Raw genomic sequence first — 25493 nt, 5'->3', positions numbered from 1 at the left:
AGCCTTCTAATATGGCCGTCTCTCATAGCCTGATTTGCTTTGGAACGTTAAACCGCATAAACCTAACCTTATTTGTGTCAATCCACAATGTTTCCGACCCTGAACTGTCGTGTAAATGCAGGTTCATCGACCGAAAGCTCCAGCCACGACGCAGGACAGACTCGTACTTACCACGCACCCATGCCACCTCCGGGGACGATAACGACTCTCCTGCCCACCGTTCAACAACAACAACAGCAGCAGCACCAGCAGCTAGTTAATGCGGGCAGCATGTCTTCCCGCTATCCGAGACTTACCTCCGCGCTGGAGAGGCAACCCCTGTCGCAACCTCCGAGGTCCTGGGTTCGGCACCCGCCTGTCGCCACGCCTTCCCTGGTTGCTTTGAACGGCCCTCATGTCACCGTCCCTTCATCTCCGGCCGGCATGTACCCGGCCCGCTTCGCCCCCGTCCCCGCCTACTACAACGCGGTGCTACAGCCTCTGCCCGTCCTTACTCCGGTGAGAGGAGCTGCGCACACTGTCGTTACTTTCAGAGAAACAATGTATGTGCACGTACGCTTTCACTCTTCCGTGCCCGTAGATTTTGCCCGTTCGTTCGTGCGTGGGCGAACACATTACCTGCGTAAGAATTTGCAGCGGCTACGTTTACCTCTCTCTCTGTGAACACGAGGTTGAAAGAATGTTAAGAGGCGAGGTGACAGTAGAGTAGTAGGCAACGAAGATGTCTGCCCTGCAACGTGTAAGTTTTTGTACGAGGTCCGATAAGAAGGAAATATTGACGTAATTTTGCACTCTAGTGTACTACCGGCCGACGATAGCGCGGACTGAGGGCAACCTTGTCGTAATTGCCTTAAGTGTGTGCGAATAGCATAACGCGTAGCTCTCGGCTGGCATGCCTTTTAAGATCCAGAGGAGTGCAAACTGTCAAGCTAGTTAATGTTTGTGTATTGCATGGTTTCAATTATTTAAATTATTGTTATTTTGCTCTCTTATTTTTCAATACACTCTGATGCCTTCTATCCATACTATAAGAACATCGTAGTTAGACTCGTGGTAGGGCCCGAAAAAAGTGAGCACTTTTTAGTGCACTATCGGACGCTGGCCAGAGTGGTCTCGTGAACTTCTGTCTGACCTCTTGGTCATGACAGCGAGTGGTCATAACTTTTCTTGACGCGAAGTCACGTCACAATTACGGCATGTCCCGAATCCTTATCACGTGAAATGACGGGTGAATGGACTATAGAGGGCGGTACAGGAGACCTCGAGTTCATTTAGTCATCCAGCTTTATATTCTCGTGCAGGCACCTACAAGGAAGAACGCTATGGATGCCTCTTCGCCTGTGCCATCGAAAGTGCAGGTTGCCAGACCGAGTCGGCAGCACTTGCCTCCGCAAACGTTTCCCAGGCCGAACTTGACCCTGCTGCTGACGCCCACCACGAGGCCGGCGGTTTCTGCGGCGCCCACCTCCATACTGCTCCACCGCCCGCAGCAGCAGTCATCCTCTCAGTTCCGGCACACAGTGGTCCATGGAGGAGGAGTCGCCGCAGCAACGTCAGTCCACGTCGGCCGTCTGCCTACCACGCAGCACCAGCAGCAGGCCTCGACCTCCACAGCTACGCCGGACTCGGCGACGAAGCCACGGCGCACAGCAGCCGGTGACTAGGGTTCATTGTTGCGATGCTACGCTAATGGGGTTTTACCGTAGCGGGCGACATGTTACAGATGCCTATTTTTTTTTTCTATTCACTTTCTCTGATTCAGAACGATCTCACCCAGCCGTCAGCTACGCCCTGCGTTCTCTGAAGATCGGACCCTTCATCGTAAGTCACGCTTTCTTGTGCTCCCTTTGCGCCGAAGGCTGTGCGACAACCCATCTCTGAGGCAAGCCTCACTTAGACCTCCTGCCAAAGGCTTGTCGACAAGGCTGCCGGAGAGTTACATGAATTGCGGACATTAGCTGAACGTTTTTGCATTTCATAAATTGATGATGTCCAGGCGCGCTCTCGCCCAACGGGAGGGGGGCGACGGTAAGCAGGCGGTCTCCTCAAGGTCATTGCGTGCACTACGCGTTTGAAGAGCCGCACTGTTTTGAAAACGAATGCCAGGACGTGGCATGTTTCCAGTGGCATAGCCGCATGCAGCTGTGAACAGCACGGTGCGCAAAGTTGCTTGTGTGACGCTTCGGAATATCACTGCCGTCTCGTGCATGTACGGATTCTCCTCCGGTTGTGTCATTTTCTGAGGAACAAAAATGTCCGCGAAATATCTGCCGACACACAACATGTAATAGGTGCAGATGATGTTCGTACCATTAAAGCTATAAATTTCCTGCGAAATTGGCAGCTCAGTCTGGGGGTCAGATGCACGCATTTGGGAAAAACTTAATCAAGGTCTTCAGTGTACGCAAATCGTGGTGTATGCGAATAAAAATACACGAACCCTTGTAGAATACGAAATCTGCGGGGTTTTTCATAGTCGCGAAATTTCTGCAAGAACCCGTAGCCTTAGACACAGCTTCGGGTCATTGCTGCACTGTGTCATTGAACAAAACGGGTGCTTCAAACTGCAGGTGGAAGCCGGCCATCCCACCCTGCACCTGGCGTACAAATTCAAGATAATATTCAGCAAAAGGTAAGCGGCGTGTGAGAGCTCTCCCTTTATCCTGGCATATCTACGCTCTCCTGAGACGACAGGTGATCGAGACAACAGGCAGAGTAACCTGTGATAACGGGGCTACGCAAGTAGTAGTGCCGAATGGAAGTGTCACGTCTTGCACGAATAATTTTTTAGATTTCTTACAGCGCGAAATATTACGGCAGGGTCTTGATTTTGCATACTCGTTTTTAATTCGACTATGTCCAGTCTTTCGTATCAGGAATGATATGCCAAAGAAACGCACGTCTAAGCTTGGCTTGGGTTCGAAGGCTGCTGGCTCTCTGTGGGTGTGTTCGCGTGTTTGTATGTATATGCGTGTGCTTGTGTCCAGATGTTGAATGCGGTGACGCTAGTATATGACAGAGGGAGCGAGAGAAAAGCAAAAGTCTATTACCGATGTTTTGGCCATCGTCAGTGCGACTATATAGTTAATGGAAGCAGACTTGTAAGCCGCTAACATTCACTAAATGTTCACTCGAATAGCCGCATCTTACTGGCGCTTACGTACGGGGCAGAAACATTGAGGTTGGCGAAAAGGGTTGTGAACTTAAATTGAGGAGAACACAACGAACTATGGAAAGCCTCATGGCAGTCGTGATTCTTGAAGACCACACTGTTTTATGAAAGAAAACACGTGTTGTTGATACTGCCGCATTTCTAACCATTCCTGTGGAGCTGCTTGACATTTGGCGTCGCCTTAGTTACGCTGGTGTCCAGTGACTCTTTTTACTCTCTCGAACTCGCTGCTGCCTTGCGCGCGCCCCAGAACGTCTTAATAAAGCTATAGTGGCTGTAATGACTCTTCAACGGCGATATATTTGGTGGAGGTGCGGGGTGTTGTGCGGGGTAATAAAGGCGGTCTTCTCCCGGTCGCGTTCATTCTCTCTCTGCCGGCAACTATTGCATAATTCGAGTGATGAAGAAAACTATTTGGCGTGGCACAGCCGGTAGAGGGAGCCATGAATGCGCGGCAGAGAATATAACACCTTTTTTTTAGTAAGTTTGTTGAGATGCCGGTAATCAACGCAGAACCGTGGTATCCCATCTTTCTTGCCTGCTGGGACAACAGGCGATGTCCAAGAGCTCGTCGACGACTGTATCACATTACCCTGAAACATCTCCTGAACTTGCCGCCGAATTGCAAAACCTGATAAGGCGACTGACATAATGGTATCTGGCTTTCGTCAACTATATTTCGATGCTTTGTAAGCGGTGTCTAATCTTGGAGGTCGATGCAAACGAACCACGGGAAGAGTCGGTAATGCTCTCCAGGTAGTGTTTTTGATTAGGCAGGAGGTCCAGATTGACGTCTGTTTTAATTGGTCGATTCTTCTTATGACTCTAGTTTCGGGCAATGCCTATTGTCGGGCACATTCTGCGAGCTCATAAGAATACGCAATCGCTGTGTCTGTCGTTAAACATTTCGGTTCATAACCGAAATTCGTCACCAAAATTTCGGTTCGCCTGTTTTTCAATTCAATAAGTCCGCGAGCTACACATACTTGCCGACCCAGGAGTAGCGGCATGTTGGCTGCAGCGATGCCACGAGCTTCGATGCTGCTATCGCACCCTGCAGTTACAAACATGCTGGCTATCGACGGTGCGGTCAATCCTGCTGTGCTAAATAGGCATTTCGCAGCTTGCGTTCACCGTCCAGCTGGTTGAAGTGCGCCACACGATCGAAACTGGGCGAACAGTCTTAACGTCTTCGAACCCATCACCGCGGAACGAAGGCGGTGAGCGAGGTGCCAGCAGGACAAATGGTGGCACAAAGCCTGAAGGTTAAGCATTTTGGCTGCCCGTTGTAGAAGTCATGACTGTTGCAGGTACGTGTTTTCAGGCCACTGAAACCAGGCTGTAGGCCTCACAGGCGGCTGGCCGTCTTGTGGATGGGTGTTGTGTCCACGTACGAAAAACTCGCTTCAATGGTGCCTTCGAAGTCCGCGTGCATGGGACGATACCCACGCGGCTCCGCAAAACATGCTACCTTCAAACAGTTAAAACAACCAAGATAGCCTTGCTGAGACGTTCCGGGATGCGCGCAAGGAAGCAGCGAACACGAGGGAAGACGAAGTGTCACTGGCTAGAGGTGTAAATAAGGCAAGACCAAATGTCAAGCAGTGCAGTTTGGCCGTGCGGCATTGCCACGGGAACAATTAGGAATGTGGCAAGATTCGAAATAAAAATATGGGAATTGGAAGGAAATTCAATGTGAAGGCAAGATAACCTATGGTGGCTAATTTGACGTAGTGGATTCCAAGGAAAGGCAAACCTATCAGGCAGCGTCACAGGGGCAGGAGGTTGTATGAGATCAGGAAGTGCGCTGGTACAGGGAGCTTGCACGAAACGCTGAGAGCGCCATTTTCCTGTACAGTGCAGCAGTCGACTGCGGAGTGGGCCGCGCAAATAGTGTCAAATCGATGGTCTACTGTGCGGTCGTGGGATAATAGCCGAACGCAGACTGAAGTGCAAAAGGTGAAGTTCGGACAAGACAACTTCGGGTTTTTCAAAAAGTGGAGGGCTCCTGAGTAATTTCGACCACTTGGGGTTCTTTAACGTGCACTGACATCGCACAGCACACGGGCGCCGCGCTTTTCGCCTCCATCAAAAAGCTGCCGCCGGGGCCGGAATTCGATCCCGCATTCTTGGGAACAGTAGTCAAGCGCCAACCACTGCGCCACTGCGATCAAATTTGGCCTGGTAGACGGATGTACTACATTTCTTCATATCAGGCTTTGATGTGCTTCATATGTATTGGCACATTTTACCACACCACAGGAAACTATACTTTCGCCTTACAACGTGGCTAAGCCATGGTTAGTACACATGAATGATAGGGGACGTAGCTGAATTGTTTGTTGTTCTCGCCATTTTTGTAGTTTACCGGCCTTAGTCAGAATACTTGAGTTACGGTAAAGAAAAGAAAAAAATGTCTTTGCATCTGAAAGTCTTCAGGTCGCTAGGCACGCAACTTCACGCCCCGGCTTTTGAGACCGATGGCCGAAAAATTTGCCCCAGAGAATTGCCGTCGCCGATGCGAATGGAGCAGTCACTTCGAAGTCTCATCCACCTTTGCCTTTTTTCTCGGCCTTGTCTACCAGGTACCTGGTCCGCAGGGTCCGAGCTAGACTGAAATGCTTCCCGCTGCTCCGGCGTAGGGTGCTCTTTGTTCGGCACTTCCACATTCTCTTGGCGAACCCGTATCGGGCGGGATCGTGTAATAGTGGGGCGTATTGCCCACGCTCTGCAGTTGTGGGAATACACTGGGGTGCGTCATGACTACAGTTGATAGCAGTTGACCTGTCTTCCTCGCAGGCGTTTCATGTACGAGTTCGAGAGCATGTCGCCCACCCAGGAAGAGGGACTGCGGCTGTCCTGCGTCATCGTGCCTTTCCAGTCGCTGCAGGCGCTGCGCTGCGAGCGCGACTACATCCTCGTCCAGGTGAGCGCCGCTGCTGCTGCTCGGAGTAGCCTACACTGCTACATGGGTTAAAGTTCGTGAATCTTCTGAAAACAATTACAAGGGTTCGACGCTGCTGAAACAAATATTGAGCGATAGCATTAGCTGCGGGTGACCGAGCATTCTTCTTTTTTTCTTCTTCCTCAGCCCACATATAAAGCCACGCTTTATATGTGGCTTATATGAACTCATATGAACGTGCCTTAGTGATCTATAGGGGTGAGGTGTATACCAGGGTCCTAGCGGGCTGATTCTGACATAACCGTTCCATGTGAAACGAGAGACCCAAGTTGGCAGCTCACGTGGGGTGTGAAGTCACAGCGTCACGTGGGTAAGACGTAACTGCGGCCGGGTCACGCGAAGGCTTGAAAGTGCGAGTAGTATTGCTTTCGCAATAAAATTCATTCGAGGAGCATTCGCTAACCATAGATATATGCAAGGCTCTAAAAGTGACACGCCAGTCCCCGTAGGACGATGGGATCGTCATAGCCTTATTGTAAAAAATGTGGACACTCTCATGCAACCTTCTAGAAGAAAGCTCATGGTATTTCAGGGCGGCCAGGCTTCAAACGGAAGATGCAAGAAACCCATGTGTTTCATCGCCACCTAACCCTTCCATATTCTGGTGCATGGCAGACTTAAATGGCTCATGGTCGCGGATCTTCAGGTCCGTCCGTAGGGCCGTTCGTCCGTATAACGCTTTAGTTACGTGGGAGGCGGTAGCTGGCAGTTGACATCGTCGAGCACTAACTGGACATAGGGCTTCCTGATATTATGTTTGGCAGGCGTTGGCAACTCGGGCCTCTCCTTTCATATGGGAGGGTGATATCAGAATCAGCCTGCCAAGACCCTTTTTTTTTTGCCTTTTATTATTCCTCTCAGAATATGACGAAAAAAAAAATGTAAAAGAAAGAGAGAGGGAGCCCGGACCAGCAAGGCTTTGCCAGGCTTAATCCAATTTAAGATAAAAGAAAAGGAGCTAAACGCCCAAAATAAAAAAAATAATTTAGATGAAAAAAAAAAACATAGACATAAAAATGTAAAAAATGTACATTAAAGATACAAAAGCAAACAAAGATCATAACTGCCTAGTTACAATAGATATATGCAATGGAAGAGAGAAAAAGCGAAAGAAATGCACAAAAAGATAAAGAAGTCCAGGAAAGAAGAAAGCAGAGAAGAAAATGTCCGTGGGTAGCCAGAAACTGCAAAAGAAGAGAGAACAGAAATATAAAAATTGTGCATTAAGGATTAGCCAATTCGCAAAAAAATATAACTGTAAAGTGAATATGCGAAACACACTTCAGCCTAGAAAAAATAAATATATGTGTATAAAGCGGTTACCAAAGTCTGCAATGAAATGAGAAAAAATAGTATTGAAAAACGTCGCGAATACGAAACTAATGGAGGCACAAAGAAACGCAAAACATTACGCATAAAATCCTTGACAGCTTGAGAAGACGTCCATTACTATGAAATTATAGAATAAAATTCTGTCCGAATCGGTTGGGAGAAAGCTGTACATTACGTACACACAAAAAAAAAAGAAAAAACTGAATTCTGAAATCTGAAAATATAATATACCGGTCTATGGAAAATAATTAAGGTAACATGAAACTGGAAAATGCGGTTAAATGTATAAATAAGAATTGGCCACAAAGAGGTGAACAGAGAAAAGAAAAGTAATAGTAATTACATTAGTAAATACCAAATGACAGATTTAAAAGGAAAAGAAAACAGAAAAGAAAAAGACAGAAGAAAAATGTTATGCAATACAGCTGATATCAGAAAATAGTACAGTGCTGCATAAGAAAGGAAGACAGCAGATGCGCTGTAAAGGGCATGCCCATTAAGAGCCTTTGTCGATCTCTTGGGCTCAAGCCTTGGTGAAGGAAGGTGCGTGGTGTCGGCATGATTCTGCCGCAATAAGGCAAATCCGTCAGGCGGGAGTGACTGCTGCAGCTGAGGCTCTAAGGGAGCACTTCAGGTTAGGGTCAAAGGAAGTGCTGTCACGATCACAATATTGTGGGACGTGGGAGAGCGTGGCAAAACTGCGTTCTGCGCCTTCTAACGGCGCCCGTCCGCTCCAGTTACCCTCGCAGGCTTCTCTGTACCCTTACTCCTACCTTGCGCTCAGCAGACGCAGATCGAAACGGGCGCCAGGTGACGCTTTGATATCTAGCGATATAAGGATTTTTTCGAGGAGCCTTATAGCGATAGCATGTGCCCCAGCCGCTGTGATGAGTGAAGCACATGCTATCGCTAGATATCAAAGCGTCACCTGGCGCCGGTTTCGATCTGCGTCTGCTGAGCGCAAGGTAGGAGTAAGGGTACAGAGAAGCTTGCGAGGGTAACTGGAGCGGACGGGCGCCGTTAGAAGGCGCAGAACGCAGTTCTGCCACGCTCTCCCACGTCCCGCAATATTGTGATCGTGACAGTACCTTTGCAAGACAAACAGAACCACCTTTGCAGGCTGCGAGGTTCGAAACTGGGTTTGGGCCCACTGCGGAGGAGGGGCGCGCAGCGGGGTTTACGGAGCTTCTCCCAAACGCACACCCCTGGAAAAGCCGAGCGCCAGGCCGGGGGACGCTTGTACCCATTATTACCGGTGGGGGTCCGGCGGTGGGTTTCGAACTAACCACCTCCCGCAGCCGAGACGGGCGCTCTAACCACTAGGCCAAGACCCTTGCATTCACGTTATCCCTAGGCCACGCAGGTACGTTCATACGGCTCGGTTAAAGAGAGTACTTATACTATGTGGGCTGGTAGCTTACGCCATCGCGTCATCGCGAAGGTGGGAATGAAAACAGGGAGAAAGAGGTGCCGTATATTGGAGGGCTTCGGACCACCGAGCGATAGAGGTTTTCGCCTCATCGCAGTTTAGTAAAATGAAAAACGCCACCTAGAATTTTATTAACGCAGCAGCCCGAGTCAGCAGCTCCTTCCAACTCGAACATACCCTCAGGTCTTCTGGCGACTTCTGTGAGCAAAAGAAAAATGGGTGCTGGCGCGCCATTGTACCTCCGGCCAATCACTCTCCAGCCATGTTACCCGCCAACTAGCACCTGCCATAAGCATGCTCGAAACTGTTTGAAGCGGAAGCTTCACTACGCCAGCCAGCGCGCGTGCTGGCCAGGAGGAAAAATTTTGTGTTTCTATAATGAACACATCCCATTTCATCCAAGTCTATTGCTAGGAGAGAACGCCATTGTCGAAATTTCTTCGATTTTTGATTTTTTTTTAAAGAAAAGCTAATAAGCAAACTTTGACTTATTTTTAACAAGAGCTGCTTTACCCTGAGTTTGGCGCATGATGGCCTTAGTTGCCTATGCGCCATAAAACCCAACACAACACAACACTTTAGTGTCGATGAGTGCCTGAAAGAGTGCCGGCCCGGGCCTCTGCTTTCATATGTGACATCAGAATCAGCCTGCCATGAGATTTGAATTCACGTTACCACTGTGCCACGGGCCAGAGCTGCCAACTCGGGTCGCTCCTTTCGCATGGGAGAGTGATATCAGAATCGGCCTGCCAGAACCGTTTGCAGTTTCGTTACCCCTACTACGCACAGACACGTCCATACGGCTTGATTGAAGCGTGTGGGTTGGTAGCTTACGCTCTCGCTTCATACCCTTAAAGGTTCAGCCTAAGTGTTCCCGATAATGTAGCGCCCTGCACTGATAAATACAGCGTGATAGGGGAATAGTGTAGCAGGCAAAAGAATATTCCGCTTCCATCCAGGTTTAACCAAAGCTAAACCGCAGCAAATTTTTTAGGCAGCAAGGCTTTAAACTGTCGCGGTGGATACCGCCGGAGTAATCTTTGCCGATATGGCGTTACTAATTCTCTCGAACAGAAAGTCCGCCAGGGTCATGTTCGTGATTTTTCAAGTCCGCGTGGCTTCAAGCAGTCTACACCGACCACTTTTTTCTTTTTTTGACATGCGGGTATTAACGCAGTAGGCGCCCGTATGAAGTGCGATGTCAGTGCGTGTTAGACATTCCAAAGTGATCGAAATTATCACGGGTAGCTCTACTTATTTATTTAAAATCACCCCCGCCTTCCTCCCTTCCCTCACAGCGCAGTTCAAGGATCCACCGAAAGTGATAGCTACTGTGATTTTTTTGTTTTTCAGTGCGACTGTCAGGTTTTACGCACGAGTAGACGTGCATACGAAGTATGAGAGAAAAGGAATAATTACATAGATGAAACCGTAACTAATAAATATAAAGACAAACCAGGGCTATGCCACCAAGAAGCCAACACGAGCTTTTATATAGTAGAGGTCCCCCGAATGATTTCGATTGCTCGGATATCCTTAAAGCACCCTGATACGGCATTTTGGCCTTTCTTCTCTATCAAAACGCAACCGTGACCATACACAACCTGCATCTTCGAGTTTAGTGTTGAATGATGGCCGCGGCTGCCGCTTCTCAGCGGAGGTGAAACGCCCCGAGCCGGCGAATTCCGTCTCATAGAGGGCGTTGAGGAGGTCCAAAGGTAAGGGCCTGCCTTTTTTTTTTTTCTTTTTCTCTGTCCTTGCACCTCTGCAGGTCCACTCTAGACCAGTCATGTTCCTGGGACGGCGCACTCTGAAAAGTGGAGCCGGGAACGCTGCCTCCACCTCATCTCTATCCGACCACCTGGAGCGCTACCCGGTGCACAAGGCAAGCCACACCTTGTTTTACTTGAATCTCGAAGCCCATCGTTGTTCCCGTTTACATTTTAAGGTAAAAGCCGTTAATGGCTCATGCTGTCGCGGACAAAATGTCTCCCACTTTTTTGGCGGCTCTGATTGGCCGAGGCGGGATGACGTCATAGGTCTTGACCAATCGCAGACCACCACCACACTGTGCACGAATGCGTGCCTTATATGGCCATATGGCAATCAATAATCGATTAATAATAGTTACTAAATAATTAATTTTTTAATTAATGGCTACTTAAGTAATTCTTCAAATACCTAATTTTTTTGTTAAATAATTACTGAGTAGTGCCAGTTGCGTAGCAGAATGCGGCACTCAGGCTTTCGCCTTTCACTACTTTAGGCGCTAAAATTCCTCGTAATAATTTTATGTTCAGTTGATGGAATAATTCTGAACGACAGTGTAGCGTCGTGCGAACGCTCTGGCTTCTGCAAATGACCTGATGAATGAACGTCGTCCCAGCTTGGCTATGCCGTCGTGCCCCAATGGCAGATCGACAAAGGTAGCAATTAATGTGTCTAACCATAACTGGTGACGAAGAAATTAGTCCCTGCGTTGCCTCGATTTCTGTGCGAACTTTGCATTAAAGCCAGGAGGACTTGCTGGCAGCGAGTGGTACTGAATTAGCCGCTTGTTTTTTTCGCGGCAGGGGAGATTTAAATCGCGAGTACCGCATTTTGTTTGCATAATAGATGCACTTTGTTTAAAGAACTGCTAATTAGGTCGATGTGTTCGTTATACTGAGGAACATATTCAGAAAAAAAAAAACTTTGAATCGTGAAGGAAGAGACGAATGAAGGCACGTAATATAGACGCGAAGTCGGTACGACTCGCCGAAGGTTGCGCCTTGCAAAATTATTTGTTACGGTGTTGGCATTCGGCAGGGACCCCTGCTAGCATTCACTTTAACGGCAACAAACTACGGCCCTTAGAAATTGAGTGTGTTTATTATTAGAGAAAAAAAAAACTACATTGTGTTAATTTAAGGAAGGCATGTATTCATTATCTGAACGCATCCATTATGCGAAGAAACACGGTACTTGTGGCTCGTAACTGACAAGCTCACTGCTGACGCATCACGAAATAAGTCAGGCTCTTTCCTTTTTTTTTTTTTCGTGGCAAATATATTTTCTCATACCTTAACTTCACCAAGAAACCCATGTTCAAGTTCCTGGTCGGTTTAGTGTACGGCCTCCTAACACTCACCTTGAATCGTTTTGAATTCACTACTGCTGAAAGGGCGGTTATAGGGTTACAAGGAAGGCGTGTAGGGTGTCATCTGCAGTTGACGGCCCAGCTCGTAGCGTCCGACCGTTGGCTCAGCTTTGAAAACGGCCCCGCAAATTATGCGCGGATAACGGTTCGAAGTTTCCTTAGTAGCACGGCTTGTTCCGTAACCAGTGTCGATCGCAAATAGCAGTGGAACAGAACGTAGCTCGGACATGCGACATCTGCTTGGCCGTAGAACTCGGTCATTCGTGCACTAACGTGGCCCGGCGCATCTGCTACGCGCTGCACCTATTCCACCATGCCGTGCCTATTTGCTCATCCCGATATGGGTAGTTTCAATAAATGTTTGTCACTCTCGCAATTTTCACCAGGCTGCTCGTTCATATGCCATTTTCACCGTCTATGGTATAGCGGTGGTGAAAACATTTATTGATGAAATAGAGTTTGCGAGCCAAAGAGTGGGCCCGCTACGTAGTCGGAGTCCGGGACACCGCATGCCGATCGACGCCCCGTCTCGCGCCCTCAAAGCTCGTTGAGACTCCAACGAAGAGCAGTTGAGGACGAGTCTGCCTTGCTGCTCGGGAAGGGGCGAGATGGAGATTTTAACTGCATGCCCACATCATGTAGAAAATATCACAGGCCTCCCCGCAGGCTGGCGTTACTCATCTGTATTACAATCGTAATGTCCGATGATTGTAGGACAGAACAGAGTAGCTGTTTGCGGACGCCTTACAGTTCGCTCCCCCGTCTTAGTCAGGCCCCTAGCAGAAGCCGGGAAAACACGGTGAGTGTCGATATGTTTTTTTTTTCTTAATTTCCGTGGGCGGAAGCGCAGAGTGTGCTGGTTTGTGCCCAAGCCAGAAGCGCCGTTTTGATGAGCGCGGTGAGTAAGCGCTCATACAGCCGTGTCAACGTCCTCACTATACCTCGTAAACCCTGGCGGCCAGGAGCCCAAAGGGTTTTTTTTCGGTTTTGGATCAATCCGCAGTAGAATTCGACTGGCTAAGGGGGCGATCTCCCCTGCCAAGTAATGACCACATGCTTTTCGAGAGTCCGTGATGATTATTCTTGAATTTGGGTCCGCGACAGCAAGCGCTATCGCTGTTTCCTCGGCTCGCGCTGAATTATGGGTTCGGAAGGAGACTCCATCAACGCGATTTTCATGGCGGGCTCTAGCGCCCGTGTGGAATCATGGGGGCGACGGTCCTGCTACGTCGGGAGCAGTGTTGTCTCTCAAGCGCCCAAGCTCGCGCTTGTCTGCTTTCGTGCTTGTCGGTGTCCATGTTAAGGGGGTGCGGATAGACCTACAGCTTGTAGCACCCCGGTTTCGGGACACGTTTCCCTTCCCTGGAGTGTAATTGTGTTGTGTAAGCGGCTCAGTAGGCGGCGCCCGGGTGCCGTCCGCATGAGCCGCGTGTGTTGGTTCACGCGGTGGGCCTCCCGCAATTCATGGTAGAAGTTGAGCATCCCAAAGCATCGAGTTTTGTCGTCATAGGTAGCCATTAGGAAATCTGCAGGGCTCATTTAGCTACAGAAGATGGCGTCTATTCGCTCGTCGTCTTGCTTAGTAGTGCGAAGGTTTGGCTTGGCCGGCTTGGTGTTAAGAGCATTTTCTTCTTAGCCTGTCAGATTACTCCGATTTTAAGTTTGCAGCATTCGCTCGGACCGTGTACCTTCGTAGCAGCGAGGTCGTCCAAACCCTTGCAACGCTCTATAGTTCTTTGATTGATTATCGCGGACTTTACGGATCCTGGGCATTCTTCGCTGGTGACATCCACTCAAGTTAGTGTGGGCAATCAAAAAGGAAACAAAAGTTACGTTGCTCATATCGCACCGCCAAAGGCACAACGGGCTTAAACCAATGTAGAAAAAAGATGGGGGAAAAAAAAAAAAAAAGAAGACACCCACTTTAGAACATGAATTTAGAAGGGATGCTTTCCTAGCGTGGAGCACAGGGCATACACGCCAGCATACACAGTGACAAGCCAACCCCTGCAGTCGCTGCGTTGGGTCATTTGCCAGCGTCCTTCTTTCTTCTGCTATGAGGCTGCCGCCGGGTGACGGGTAATGGCGTCATCGTCCTCCTCCCTTATGCGCCTGTCCTGTCACTTTCTCGTCGATGTACCGCCGGGCTTGCTACGTTGCACGTGTACACACACAAACACACAAACACTGAAGGACACAGGACGACCAGAGGGCGACAGGCCTTCATCGTTGTGTTCGGTGACGCTGGCGCCTTCGTATCGTTTTCCTGCTGTCATCCTGTGAATCGCAACCATCGACCTCGCGCCTGATCTGCTGCTGCTGCTGTACGTTGGAATACGACCCACCTGTGCGACTAAAGGCACCGACTTGAGACGTTGGCGACGCGCCTACAGATTGACCAGCTATCGAAACGGCTTGCGACCGGCCACGCTCTGCGCAACGTGTTGCGGGCCGTCAATTAAGTGGTTATTGATCTTCTGTATTCGCTTGAGGTAACGTTTTTGCTGGGCACAATTGACGTCAGCAGGATGAATGCAGGCGTCGATGTGTCATCGTGTATACTCCTTCTCAGGGGGTATGCCGACATTTCATCTCCATACCCAGAAGAGAAAAACAAATATTAATATGCAAGCGAAAAACTCGCTTTCGTTGCGTGATGTAGGTGCACAAACCCGAAGCAGCAGAGATTATTCGGGAGCCGTAGATGCCGACAGCATGTTCACAGCAGAGGAAGCCGAAATAAAGCACCATGGTTCCGGGGGGAGTACGTGTAACGCAAACATTAACAGATGATCTTATCATGGTCGTTTTAAAGAACTTCATGTCACGATGCGGCAGCGCCGGGTTCGCATCGTTTGACCCATTTTCTGAGTGGTTCGCAGGTACCTTCGGACTTTGTTGCTAGAGTCTTTATGAACGTCTACAGCTTCGCTTGTGCCAGGAATGCTTGAGACCGTATGAAATGGATGTATCCACGCTAAACTGAAACCACCCCAGAATTATGACAGCACTGTACTTATTGCGCACACGGCCTAGTACTTCTGCAGAATGATTTGCCTGGACTGGAAGCGGTTATTGAAATACAAACTGCTGTGCACTGGACAACATAGCGGACCGACCCCGCCGTGGTGGCTGGTTAGGGCGCTCGACTACTGTGCCCAGGGACGCGAGATGGAATCCCGGCTTCAGCGGCCGCTTTTCGGTGCACGCGAAAAGCAAGGCGCCCGTGTGCTGTGCGGTGGCAGTGCACGTGAAAGAACCCCAGGTGGTCCGAATTTCAGAAGTCCTCCACTGCGGCGCCTGCCATAGCAATCAGGGCTGTAATAAATTTAGGAAGAAAGATAAATCGACGTAGGAAGAAAAACAACGCGCCAGTGGTGGGAACCGAACTCGCCACCTCGAATTTCGCGTCCATTGCTTTTGCAGTAGGTGTGTGTGTGTGTGTGTGTGTGTGTGTGTGTGTGTGTGTGTGTGTGTGTGTGTGTGTGTGTGTGTGTGTGTGTGTGTGTGTGTGTGTGTGTGTGTGTGTGTGTGTGTGTGTGTGTGTGTGTGTGTGTGTGTGTGTGTGTGTGTGTGTGCGCGTGTGCGTGTGCGTGTGCGCATATGCGTGTGTGTGTGGGGGGGGGGGGGATTAATAATATTTACGAGCATCAACAAATCAGAAAGGGTCCAGCTTTTATCAGCTGGAAGTCAAGCTTCGATGACTGCATGCAGGTTGCTTTTCAAGCGTGTTTTGTGCGAAGCACCGCGGCTAATTGTCAATTGCTGGCTCATGCTTTTCCGATAAGCCATGTTTTTTTTTATATTCGTCCACTGTACAAATTCCTTATTCATTTTGATTGACGTTAAAGTATCTCCAGGGCAAATATTGACCGGCTGCCGCTCCATATTCAGGTAGTCCGTTATGAAACGACAGGCGACGATTTCTTCGCTGTTCTTACTTATTCTTCGCGCCATCGAAACTGCTTATATCGAAAAAATGGGGTCATGGTGAAATTGTAAGCAACGCCAAATATATCTGAGCCCGGGAGCAGTCCATCGTAGTTGCTCTATATTGGCCAAACTGACGCGCCCGGCCACTTCAGGCAACGAAAATTACCAGTTCTCCCAAGCTGTATTTCATGTACGGCTGGCTCGATGTGCTGGAGACAGGCTGCCAACAAAGATTTGTTCATTTTGTGAAAAACCTTTTCTGGTTAAATGTTAACAATGAACGCTTCTGACTATTACGATCCATTGCTCAGGTTTTTGTTGAGGCAACTTACTTTTCAAGTCTACTTGTTGGAGAGGATGCACTTTTACGTTTTGCATAGTTGAAAAGGGGAGGTGAAAGCAAGGGATCACTTAAACAATAGCTTTCTTGAATTGTTCAGGATTGTCGAACTTAGAAAAAACACATTTTTCACCCTGGCTCTGGCGCATGGCGGGGTTGTTTAGGTGCTCTAACGATCTCCAGCGCTCCCGTATAAAAATACTAGCGGGAGCTTGAGAGCATTCCTCCTCTGTCCCCATCTGATTGTTATGAATAACACCAAATCATGCACTCAGGACATTCAAGAAGAAATTACTCATTATCGCCCAAGTGAACGCAGCTGCAAGAGAAAGCTTGCTAGCCGTCGTGGTGACCTCATTGGTAGAGCACTGACTTGACTGTCCCGTCCATGCGTTGGTTCGGAGTATTCGAGCCCTCTAGGAGGACGAATTTTGGAGGACGAATTTTTCCTTACCCCGCCGGGGTGGCGCAGTGGTTACGGCGCTCGACTACTGTTCCAAAAGGACGCGCGATCGAATCCCGGCCTCGGCGGCCGCTTTTCGATGGAGGCGAAAAGCAAGGCGCCCGTGTGCTGTGCGATGTCAGCGCACGTTAAAGAACCCCAGGTGGTCGAAATTGCCGGAGTCCTCCACTACGGCGTCTCTCATAGTCTGAGTCGCTTTGGGACGTTAAACCCCACAAACCAAACCAATTTTTTCTGAGCTTCAAAGTTCGAGAAATCTGCGCGGCTTCCTCTTGTAGTTATTTGGCAGCGCTCATGTGAGCGTACACGACTATTTGTTGCCTCGAATGAAACCTACTCCACTTAAGGAGATTTCCTCAAGCAGATTGTACCACGCGAAATATGTACGCGACAGAATCCCACCGTATGTGGCTGTGAAGCTGAACCCTCAGTTTAAAAAAAACCATTTTTCTTGCAGGTCCAACTGAGTGAGTCCGACGTGGTGCGTGTGCGCCACCTTCTGTGGCAGTACAACCCGCGCTTCCACGAGCTCATGCTGCGCCAGATGAGCGAACAGGAGACCAAGCTGGACGACCCGCTGCCGCCGTACGGGGCACCCGGGAGAGCCGCCTGGCGCAACGAGGTCGCCAAGGCAAACAAGGGTGAGTGTAGCACCAATTTTCAAATGCTGCCTATTGCGAGGACCGGGGCACATGCACGCGAGAAGAAACCTGGAAGCAATCACGCTAAGCACCCCAACAGGCATCACCGCGAGTCCCATGGTGGGGGTCCATGTTCCCGTACGAAATGGGAGCAGCCATGAACCTGGAAGCGACGCTTGCTTGTAACGTGCGTCATCGTAATTATTCAGAACTGCTGACTGTTCCTTCAACGTGCCTTAGCAGCTTACTTTTATAAATTTTCCTTTGAGCAGTAACGATTTTGTCTTGGTAACAGCAAGCTGTTGCCACTGCGGAACTTGTGTGGCCGACCACGCCTGGAATGGCGTGTGTGTTCATGCAGCGATATGAAGAAAGGTGTGGCCCCGAAAAGTGGGAGGCAGCGTTTGCAGATCGCAACCACACAGCACAGGCCGGCGATTTCTAGGTCTATTGGAGTGTTAACTGTCGCGCGAAGCTCTCTCTTCCACTCTACCAATCACCGGCTCTCCGCCAAGGCCGTTGAGATGGCTAAAAGAGAAAAAGGGCTGGGAGCGGAACCAATACAGCGCATATTGCGGCGTTTTTTCGTCTCTATTTCGATTACGGTTAAGGAGTCGGTATATATTGTCATGGAAAGCAGGTCTACACTTCGCGAAAAAAGGCAGGCGAGGCTTTGTGAGCAAGCAGCGTTCCGCCGACAAGCGCGCGAACCAACTTCAACGTCCTTTTCTTTCAGGCGCCACCTGAGAACACCAGGTGGCATTACTCCTCTTCCTTAAAAAAAAAAAAAAAAAAAAAAAAAAAAAAAAAAAAAAAAAAAAAAAAAGTTGAGGCTGAGCATGAGAAATCGGCGGTAAAAGCGAAAAGAAACAATCAGCACAGGAATAGAATAGACAACGGAGGCGGGGAGGCACATTGCACATTACCGCGTGAAATACGGCTTCATGCGGACAACGTGCGCGATCTCGGAGTGCGGTTGCCGACGCGAGGGCTGCATAGTGCCAACTGGAAGGACTTCGTATGTCACTTCCGTAACACGGCGCAAAACTTTCTAAGGTCTGAAGTACCGTGAGATCAGTTTCTGTCACACAAGCCAGGCAGGCGCACAGGGATCCACACCTGGTGTTTCTGGTCTCAAGTGGCGCTATATATATATTGTGAAGGAGAACAAGCAGAGACGCGGCCGTTCTTTCGAACGCCCAGCTTTATTCTCCCTTCATCGTCGTCTTCGCCTTTGCTCCTGCACTCTTCACTTCGTCTTCGGCGGAGTACATCACACTCGGCCACGACTGCGGTCCTTAATTGCCTCACCCCACATCACTGCGGACCTGAAAAGAAGAGACAGCAGAGTCCTAATCAGTCTTGCTGGCGAACGACTCTTTTCTTTAACCGCGACACGTGCACTGCGAAATTGTTCCTCCTCCGCCCGTCCGAGCCTGCTTGAAACGCCGCAGTACACACACGCCACGTATTATCACCTAAGCGCTCAGTTATTACGTAGGGCCCATCATATTTCGCGGTCAGCTTACACCCTGTTGATTGTAGGCCGCGTCGCACCCAGACCTCATCTCCAACTCTATAGCGAGGAGCTGGTCGATGTCGGCGGTCATAGTTGCGTTTTTGTGCCTGTTGCGCCCGAGACGCTCTTTTCCGTGCTTCTGACCTGATGAGCTGATAAGCTGCCTGTCGCGGTACAGGAGTCCCGATGTTGATAGGTGATTCTAAGTTGCACGTTCCTGCAAGTTGAGGCTGTTGTCCGTACACAATTTTATAAGGCGTCGTTCCTGCAGAACTTTGCACAGAAGTGTTGACAGCATAGGCCGCCGCCCGGAGGTGCTGGTCCCAGTCTGCCTCGCCTTTTTTGTTGTTCATGCAGAAGGGAGCGAGTCGCGATTGTATGGTCTGATTCGTCCGCTCGGTGAGACCATTCGCTTGAGGGTGGTACGCCGATGCGAAGTGGTGTTCAACTCCCGCCCGGCGCAGGTAGGCACGGATTTCGCGACTCCGGAAGGTGGCAGAGCGGTCTGATATTAGTTTTCGTGGAAGCCCATGCCGCCATTCGAACCGGTCTTGTAAAAATTCAACGACGTAGTGTGCAGCGAGGAAGGGTACAGCAGCAACCTCTACAAATTTTGACAGATAATCTACAGCCACTAATATGTACCGGTTGCCCACTGCTGATGTCGGCAGAGGTCCAATGTGGTCGATCCCTACGGTGTCAAATACAGTCTCAGGCAAAGGGATTGGCGTTAGAAGCCCGGGTTGACAGCCTGGAAGACGCTTGTACTGCTGGCAGACCTCGCAGCTGGCAACGTACGTGCGGATGTTGCTGCTCATCTTGGGCCACCAGAAGCGCTCCTGCGCCTTTCGCAACGTGGCTCGGTGACCAATGTGCCCTCCTGTGGGGGAGTCGTGAATAGCGTGGAGCACCTGCCCGCGGAGAGCAGCAGGAAGTACGAGGAGATGCTGTTCTTCCTTGCGGTTTTTGAGCCAATGTCGGCGGTATAACGTAGCATCCCGCAGCACAAACTTGGAGTTGTTTCCAGTGTCCCCAAGGGAAGCCATGATAGCCGCCAAATCTCTGTCTTCGCTTTGGGCCTTCTTTATATCCTGCTGACAAAATAAGAGCCAACTTTCGCTGTGCCGAGCCCGAGAGTAGCCGTCACTACTGGGGTGTCGCGACAAGGCATCTGCAATACAGTTAAGAGCCCCTGCCCGATGTCGCACATCATATGTGTATTCTTGGAGCGTGATTATCCAGCGAGCGAACTTGTGCTTGAGGTGCTGCTTTGTGAGCATCCAGGCGATTGCGGAATTATCAGTTACGATGGTGAATTTCCGTCCGAAAAGGTAGTGGCGAAACTTATCGTCGACACTCCAGACCACCGCCAAACATTCCAACTCGTTGGAGTGGTAATGGCTTTCAGCAGCGGACAGTTTGCGACTAGCGTATGCAACGACGTGCTGAGCACCCTGTGAGTCGCGCTGGAGAAGGACTGCCCCGAGGCCGACCTGGCTGGCGTCAGTGTGCACTTCCGTGTGCCAGTCTTCGCGAAAGTGGCTAAGTACTGGGCACTGAGTCAGTTGATCTTTGAGCGCTTGAAAGGCTCGCTGCTGCCTTTCACCCCATATAAAGTTCTCACCCTTCTTTAACAAATTTGTGAGGGGAGCTGCTGTGGTGGCAAAATTGGCTACAAATTTCCGTAAATAGGAAGCCATGCCAAGGAACGTCTGCAGCTGGTTCACACTGTTAGGCGTGGGGTAATTTGTGACGGCCTCTATTCGCTCTGGGAGCGGGTGAATGCCCTCCGCAGAAATTTTGTAGCCGAGGTAGGAGATCTCCGACAGGCCAAACTTACATTTCTCCCGGTTTAGCCGGAAGCCAGCTTGGTATAACGAGACAAGAACATTATCCAGATTCCGGAGATGCTCATCTTCGCTGCCGCCGATGACCAAAATGTCATCGAGGTAGACCACACAGGCGTGGTCTTTGAGAGAGCCGAGCACCATGTTCATAGCGCGCTGAAAAGTGCTTGGAGCTGTACGTAGCCCGAAAGGCATGCGATTGAACTCGTACAGCCCGGCAGGGGTGCGAAAAGCAGTCTTATGCTTATCCTCTTCGGCGACGTTGATCTGCCAATACCCGGAGCGCAGGTCTAGAGATGAAAAGTATTTCGCGTGTCGGACGGCGTCAATTGTGTCGTCGATACGAGGAAGCGGATAAGAGTCTGGTATCGTGTGTTTATTGAGCTCTCTGTAGTCGACGCAAAACCTCAGAGTGCCGTTTTTCTTGCGTGCGAGAACAACAGGGGCTGCCCAAGGACTCGAGGAGGGTCTTACGACGCCAGCAGCCAGCATGTCGCGTACCTGCTCAGCGATAACTGTTCGCTCACGCTCTGCGTAGCGCCGCAGCGGAATGGTTATGGGCGGGTGATTGTCGGTTGGTATACGGTGGACAATCAAATCAGTGCCAGGAAGCTGTGCACTAGTCTCCGCGAAAATGGCCCTGTGCCGGTGCAGCAGGGCACTCAAGGTTTGAGGACCGGAAGGCTCACCTTTAGCATGCTCGTCCATGGGCGGGCTAGGGACGGTACGGCAGGTGCTGCTTTGTGAGCATCCTGTCGACTGCGCCATTGTGAAGGAGAACAAGCAGAGACGCGGCCGTTCTTTCGAACGCCCAGCTTTATTCTCCCTTCATCGTCGTCTTCGCCTTTGCTCCTGCACTCTTCACTTCGTCTTCGGCGGAGTACATCACAATATATATATATATATATATATATATATATATATATATATATATATATATATATATATATATATATATATATATATATATATATATATATATTGTGAGGCAGGAGGAAGCACCGGCAGGTTCACGTTTCTATTTACAGACAAGCTGATGCAGCAATTATCAACATCAACCAGCAGCGATTCGTCCACACTTCGTCTTTTCCGGTTTCAGGGAATATTAAAAAACTGTAGACTCAAAACAGACACAAAATATTTGCAGCAACAAACTCTCTGCACCAGTGGTCATCGTAGCATGCTGCAAGATGCCGCTAATTAATCATACAAATAACGAAAATTCAATAATTAACTTCTTAGTTATCGTAGCTGGGTGGTTATTCCCAATGGCCAATGAGCAGTTTGATGCCGTGAACGAGACGATGCCATATCTGTTTTTGAAACGAAGACACTCATTTCCTAGAGCCATGCAGCTTGACGCAAATGCGACGCTTTTCTCCGCACGCAACCGAAACTGAGCGCGCAAAGAACGTGTGCAGATTTCCCTGGCTAGGGAGCCTCGGCGCTTGATCTTACCGCGGCAAACGTTATCGTCTCGACGTAAGGAAAATGATAGTCATCGTCAGCTATGGCGATGGCGCTTTGGAAACGCTGATAACCTCTGGCATTGCGCTCTGCCTGTCCGATTACCTTCGGAACGTACTTGTTTTATCTTTTTAAATTCGTTGCTACCATTGGGAAAGAAATAACGCCGCGCTTCTGTGACAGCGTGCAGATTGCTGTTTAACGCTAAACGGTGCCGGTATATTGACACGCATTTCATTATTTTTGTCGAGCGTCTATTTCTTTTACGTGGTATTGACTTGACAGCTAAAATAAACGAGAATGTCTTCTTAAGGTGAAGAGATTGCTGAAAGCATTGGCATTTTCGTTCTACGCTGCTTTGCACAGACTAGCTCGGTACTATTGCTGTGTGCTGTGTGAGGGTCTCGTGTTTTATGAACTGATAGGCCTTTACGGCCGATGGTAAGCATGCACTTTCTAGATGCCTGTCTAACAATCAGGAATAAACGAAATTTTTTAACATTAATGACTCAGTTCGTTGCAGCTCCATTTGCATACGCAACTAATACTACTTGGGATGGCAGGAAAAACCCAGAGTCTCCTATGCTAATCTGCAGGATTTTTCGTTTACCGAAGTTGAATATTAGTAAATACGAATTAGCCATACTTAATTATTGCCTCGAAAGAAAACGTGTCTATGCAAATGTTGCAGATCTTTTCGAAAAACGGCTAGCTACGTTTCCAGCACGCTATGACTTACGCAACCCTATTTTAGGCCTTCAAGAAAGCTGTCACGTGACCAGCTGTTGTTTTAAATCGTTGGCTAAGTGCGTACAACCAGTTTCATCGGGCCAGAAAAGCAGGTTTTGTTATCTTGGACGCGTCTCGGTGCTGTAAAGTGGCGCAGCAGTCACGGGGAACACTTTTTACAACGCCAGGGACGTCGTTTTCGGCTGGTAAAAAAGATCACTGTACGAAAATAATATCTTGATGGAAACAACATAGCTAGCCGTTTTTCGAGAAGAGCTACAACTTTTGCAATTCCGCTTTTTCTCTCAAGCCAATAATTAAAAAAATGTCTAAATAGTCGTTAGTAATTAATTAGCATTTGTGAATGAAAAATACTGCAGATTAACATAGGCGACTCTGCACAGCTCTTAATTGGTTTGACTGTGCTAGGGCTCACCGTATTTTAAAAACCTTAGTTACATTTAGTTGGTTGGTTTGTGGGCTTTAACGTCCCAAAGCAACTCAGGCTATGAGAGACGCCGTAGTGGAGGACTCCGGAAATTTCGACCACCTGGGGTTCTTTAACGTGCACTGACATCGCACAGCACACGGGCGCCTTGCGTTTCGCCTCCATCGAAAAGCTGCCGCCGAAGCCGGGATTCGATCCCGCGTCCTTGGGAACAGTAGTCGAGCGCCGTAACCACTGCGCCACCCCGGCGGGGTCTTGAGGTCTTACAGCTGGGACACCCAGTATGTATGTATGTATGTATGTATGTATGTATGTATGTATGTATGTATGTATGTATGTATGTATGTATGTATGTATGTATGTATGTATGTATGTATGTATGTATGTGTGTGTATGTGTGTGTGTGTGTGTGTGTGTGTGTGTGTGTGTGTGTGTGTGTGTGTGTGTGTGTGTGTGTGTGTGTGTGTGTGTGTGTGTGTGTGTGTGTGTGTGTGTGTGTGTGTGTGTGTGTGTGTGTGTGTGTGTGTGTGTGTGTGTGTGTGTGTGTGAAGCTGCACGTCCGCTCCCTCTGTGCTTGCATCGCTTTACATCGATATGCGTCTGCGTGCAACGCAATGTTACTTTGAAATCAGTGACCACGTTACTGCTAGAAGTGGATGACCCTGTACGTACAGGGTCATCCAACACGAGTTTGCTGACGCGGTCTGCGGACGCGGTCTGCGGACAGAAATCTGCGAACGTAGCGAAGTAATGCTTCCGCGTTAATAATTTAGTGCGTGTCGCACGACTGGCGTACAGTACATGTGCAGGCGATATCACAGTTTGGACTGTATTCGCAACTCCAGATCATTCCTGGACACCAGCGGCCTCCGCGAGAAACCTCCGAATCACGGTCGGCGCAGTAGCGCGCGATATGCATGTTTCTCGTGCTTTGTGAAACGGCATCTCTGATTTTTCGTCACGTGAAGGTGAGAAAAGTAAAAAGTGAAAGTCGTAACAGCTCTTGTGCTTTCCATTTTACGTGCCTTCGCACTGAAAGTCCGCTCAGTGTACTTTACTGGTTCAGGAGATAAACAGACTGCGCATCCCGGAGCGCGTTATGGTTTAATAAGACGCTCTCGAAAAAAAAAATGGCAGTGACTTAACGCAGCTAAGCCAGGATATACAAAGTGAAAGCAGTAGTAGTCGTGGATGAGACCTAATCCCTTCTCTGCTGGAATGCCCCGCAAAAAGCACGAGCAACGCATTGCTTGGCTATATGTGGCGATTGGATTCTTGAAGTGGGCAGTTTCGGCACTGCAGTCTTTACGGGTATAAGCGGGGGAAATGCACTTGCCGCCGCGTCCGAATATGAACGGGCTATTGGGCACGTCACCGTCAGGTGATCATTACCGCAGCGTCGGCAGGGTAGGGCACAACCTTCGCCTTGGTGACCGTGGACACCACAGCGCCTACAATAAAAGGCGCCGAGCACTGCGCTGGAAGGTTTTCCGAGGAGTCACATCGCCGGCAAACACGCTGCATACCTAGGTAGTCAAGGTTACGCGATGACCAGCGACGCGTAGGTATAGTTGCGGACTGCTGACGTAGACATCTACATCCGCACATATTGCGTCCTAGTCAGCGCCCTTGCGCGAGCCCATCTGGCCCGCAGTGACAGACTGGACTTTGCCATGTTTAATAGGACCTGGGCGAGCGTTCTGTTGGTAAGGTAAGGCGGCAGTAAAATTCAGGTCACGGTGGTCACTTGAGGCTCAACAGGAGCAATGGGTATAGGCTCACTGCCAAGGCAGCCGGCGTCAACGATTAGAGTAATTAAATCCATGCTCTCTCTATATATACTGTTACTTGGAAGGGCTGACCGCCCATATACTGGGCACCGTAAAGTTCGGATAAACCCACTATTGAGACCGCCTCGTCAATGACGGCCATGGGATTGGTCACATCAGGGTCTACATGGAAGACCAAGGCCTTTGAAGGGCTCCACGGCGTTGAGGGTGTCATGGCGACAAATTCACGGGACGCCCCTAACGTGGCTCCGGCTAGGAACCTTCCCCACAGCGCAACCA

The 25493-nt window shown here is 49.4% G+C and overlaps 1 protein-coding gene across 2 annotated transcripts in view; it reads left to right on the top strand.

Moving 5' to 3' along the window:
- Window positions 1-25493, top strand: part of LOC146175982 (uncharacterized) — a 79109-nt gene that overhangs the window by 38685 nt on the left and 14931 nt on the right. For both annotated transcript variants that reach the window (XM_084582340.1, XM_084582339.1), the window contains exons 7-13: window positions 122-498; window positions 1302-1656; window positions 1763-1821; window positions 2571-2632; window positions 5972-6098; window positions 10670-10783; window positions 17231-17414. In XM_084582340.1, coding sequence (XP_084438466.1) covers window positions 122-498; window positions 1302-1656; window positions 1763-1821; window positions 2571-2632; window positions 5972-6098; window positions 10670-10783; window positions 17231-17414 — 1278 coding nt within the window. The remainder of the gene's footprint in view (window positions 1-121; window positions 499-1301; window positions 1657-1762; window positions 1822-2570; window positions 2633-5971; window positions 6099-10669; window positions 10784-17230; window positions 17415-25493) is intronic.

Source organism: Amblyomma maculatum, chromosome 10 (genome assembly GCF_055883805.1).
Source record: "Amblyomma maculatum isolate TAMU_Amacu chromosome 10, ASM5588380v1, whole genome shotgun sequence".
In the NCBI taxonomy this organism is placed as follows: domain Eukaryota; kingdom Metazoa; phylum Arthropoda; class Arachnida; order Ixodida; family Ixodidae; genus Amblyomma; species Amblyomma maculatum.
The sequence above is the reverse complement of the archived record's forward strand: the minus strand, read 5'-3'. Positions and strand labels throughout refer to the sequence as shown.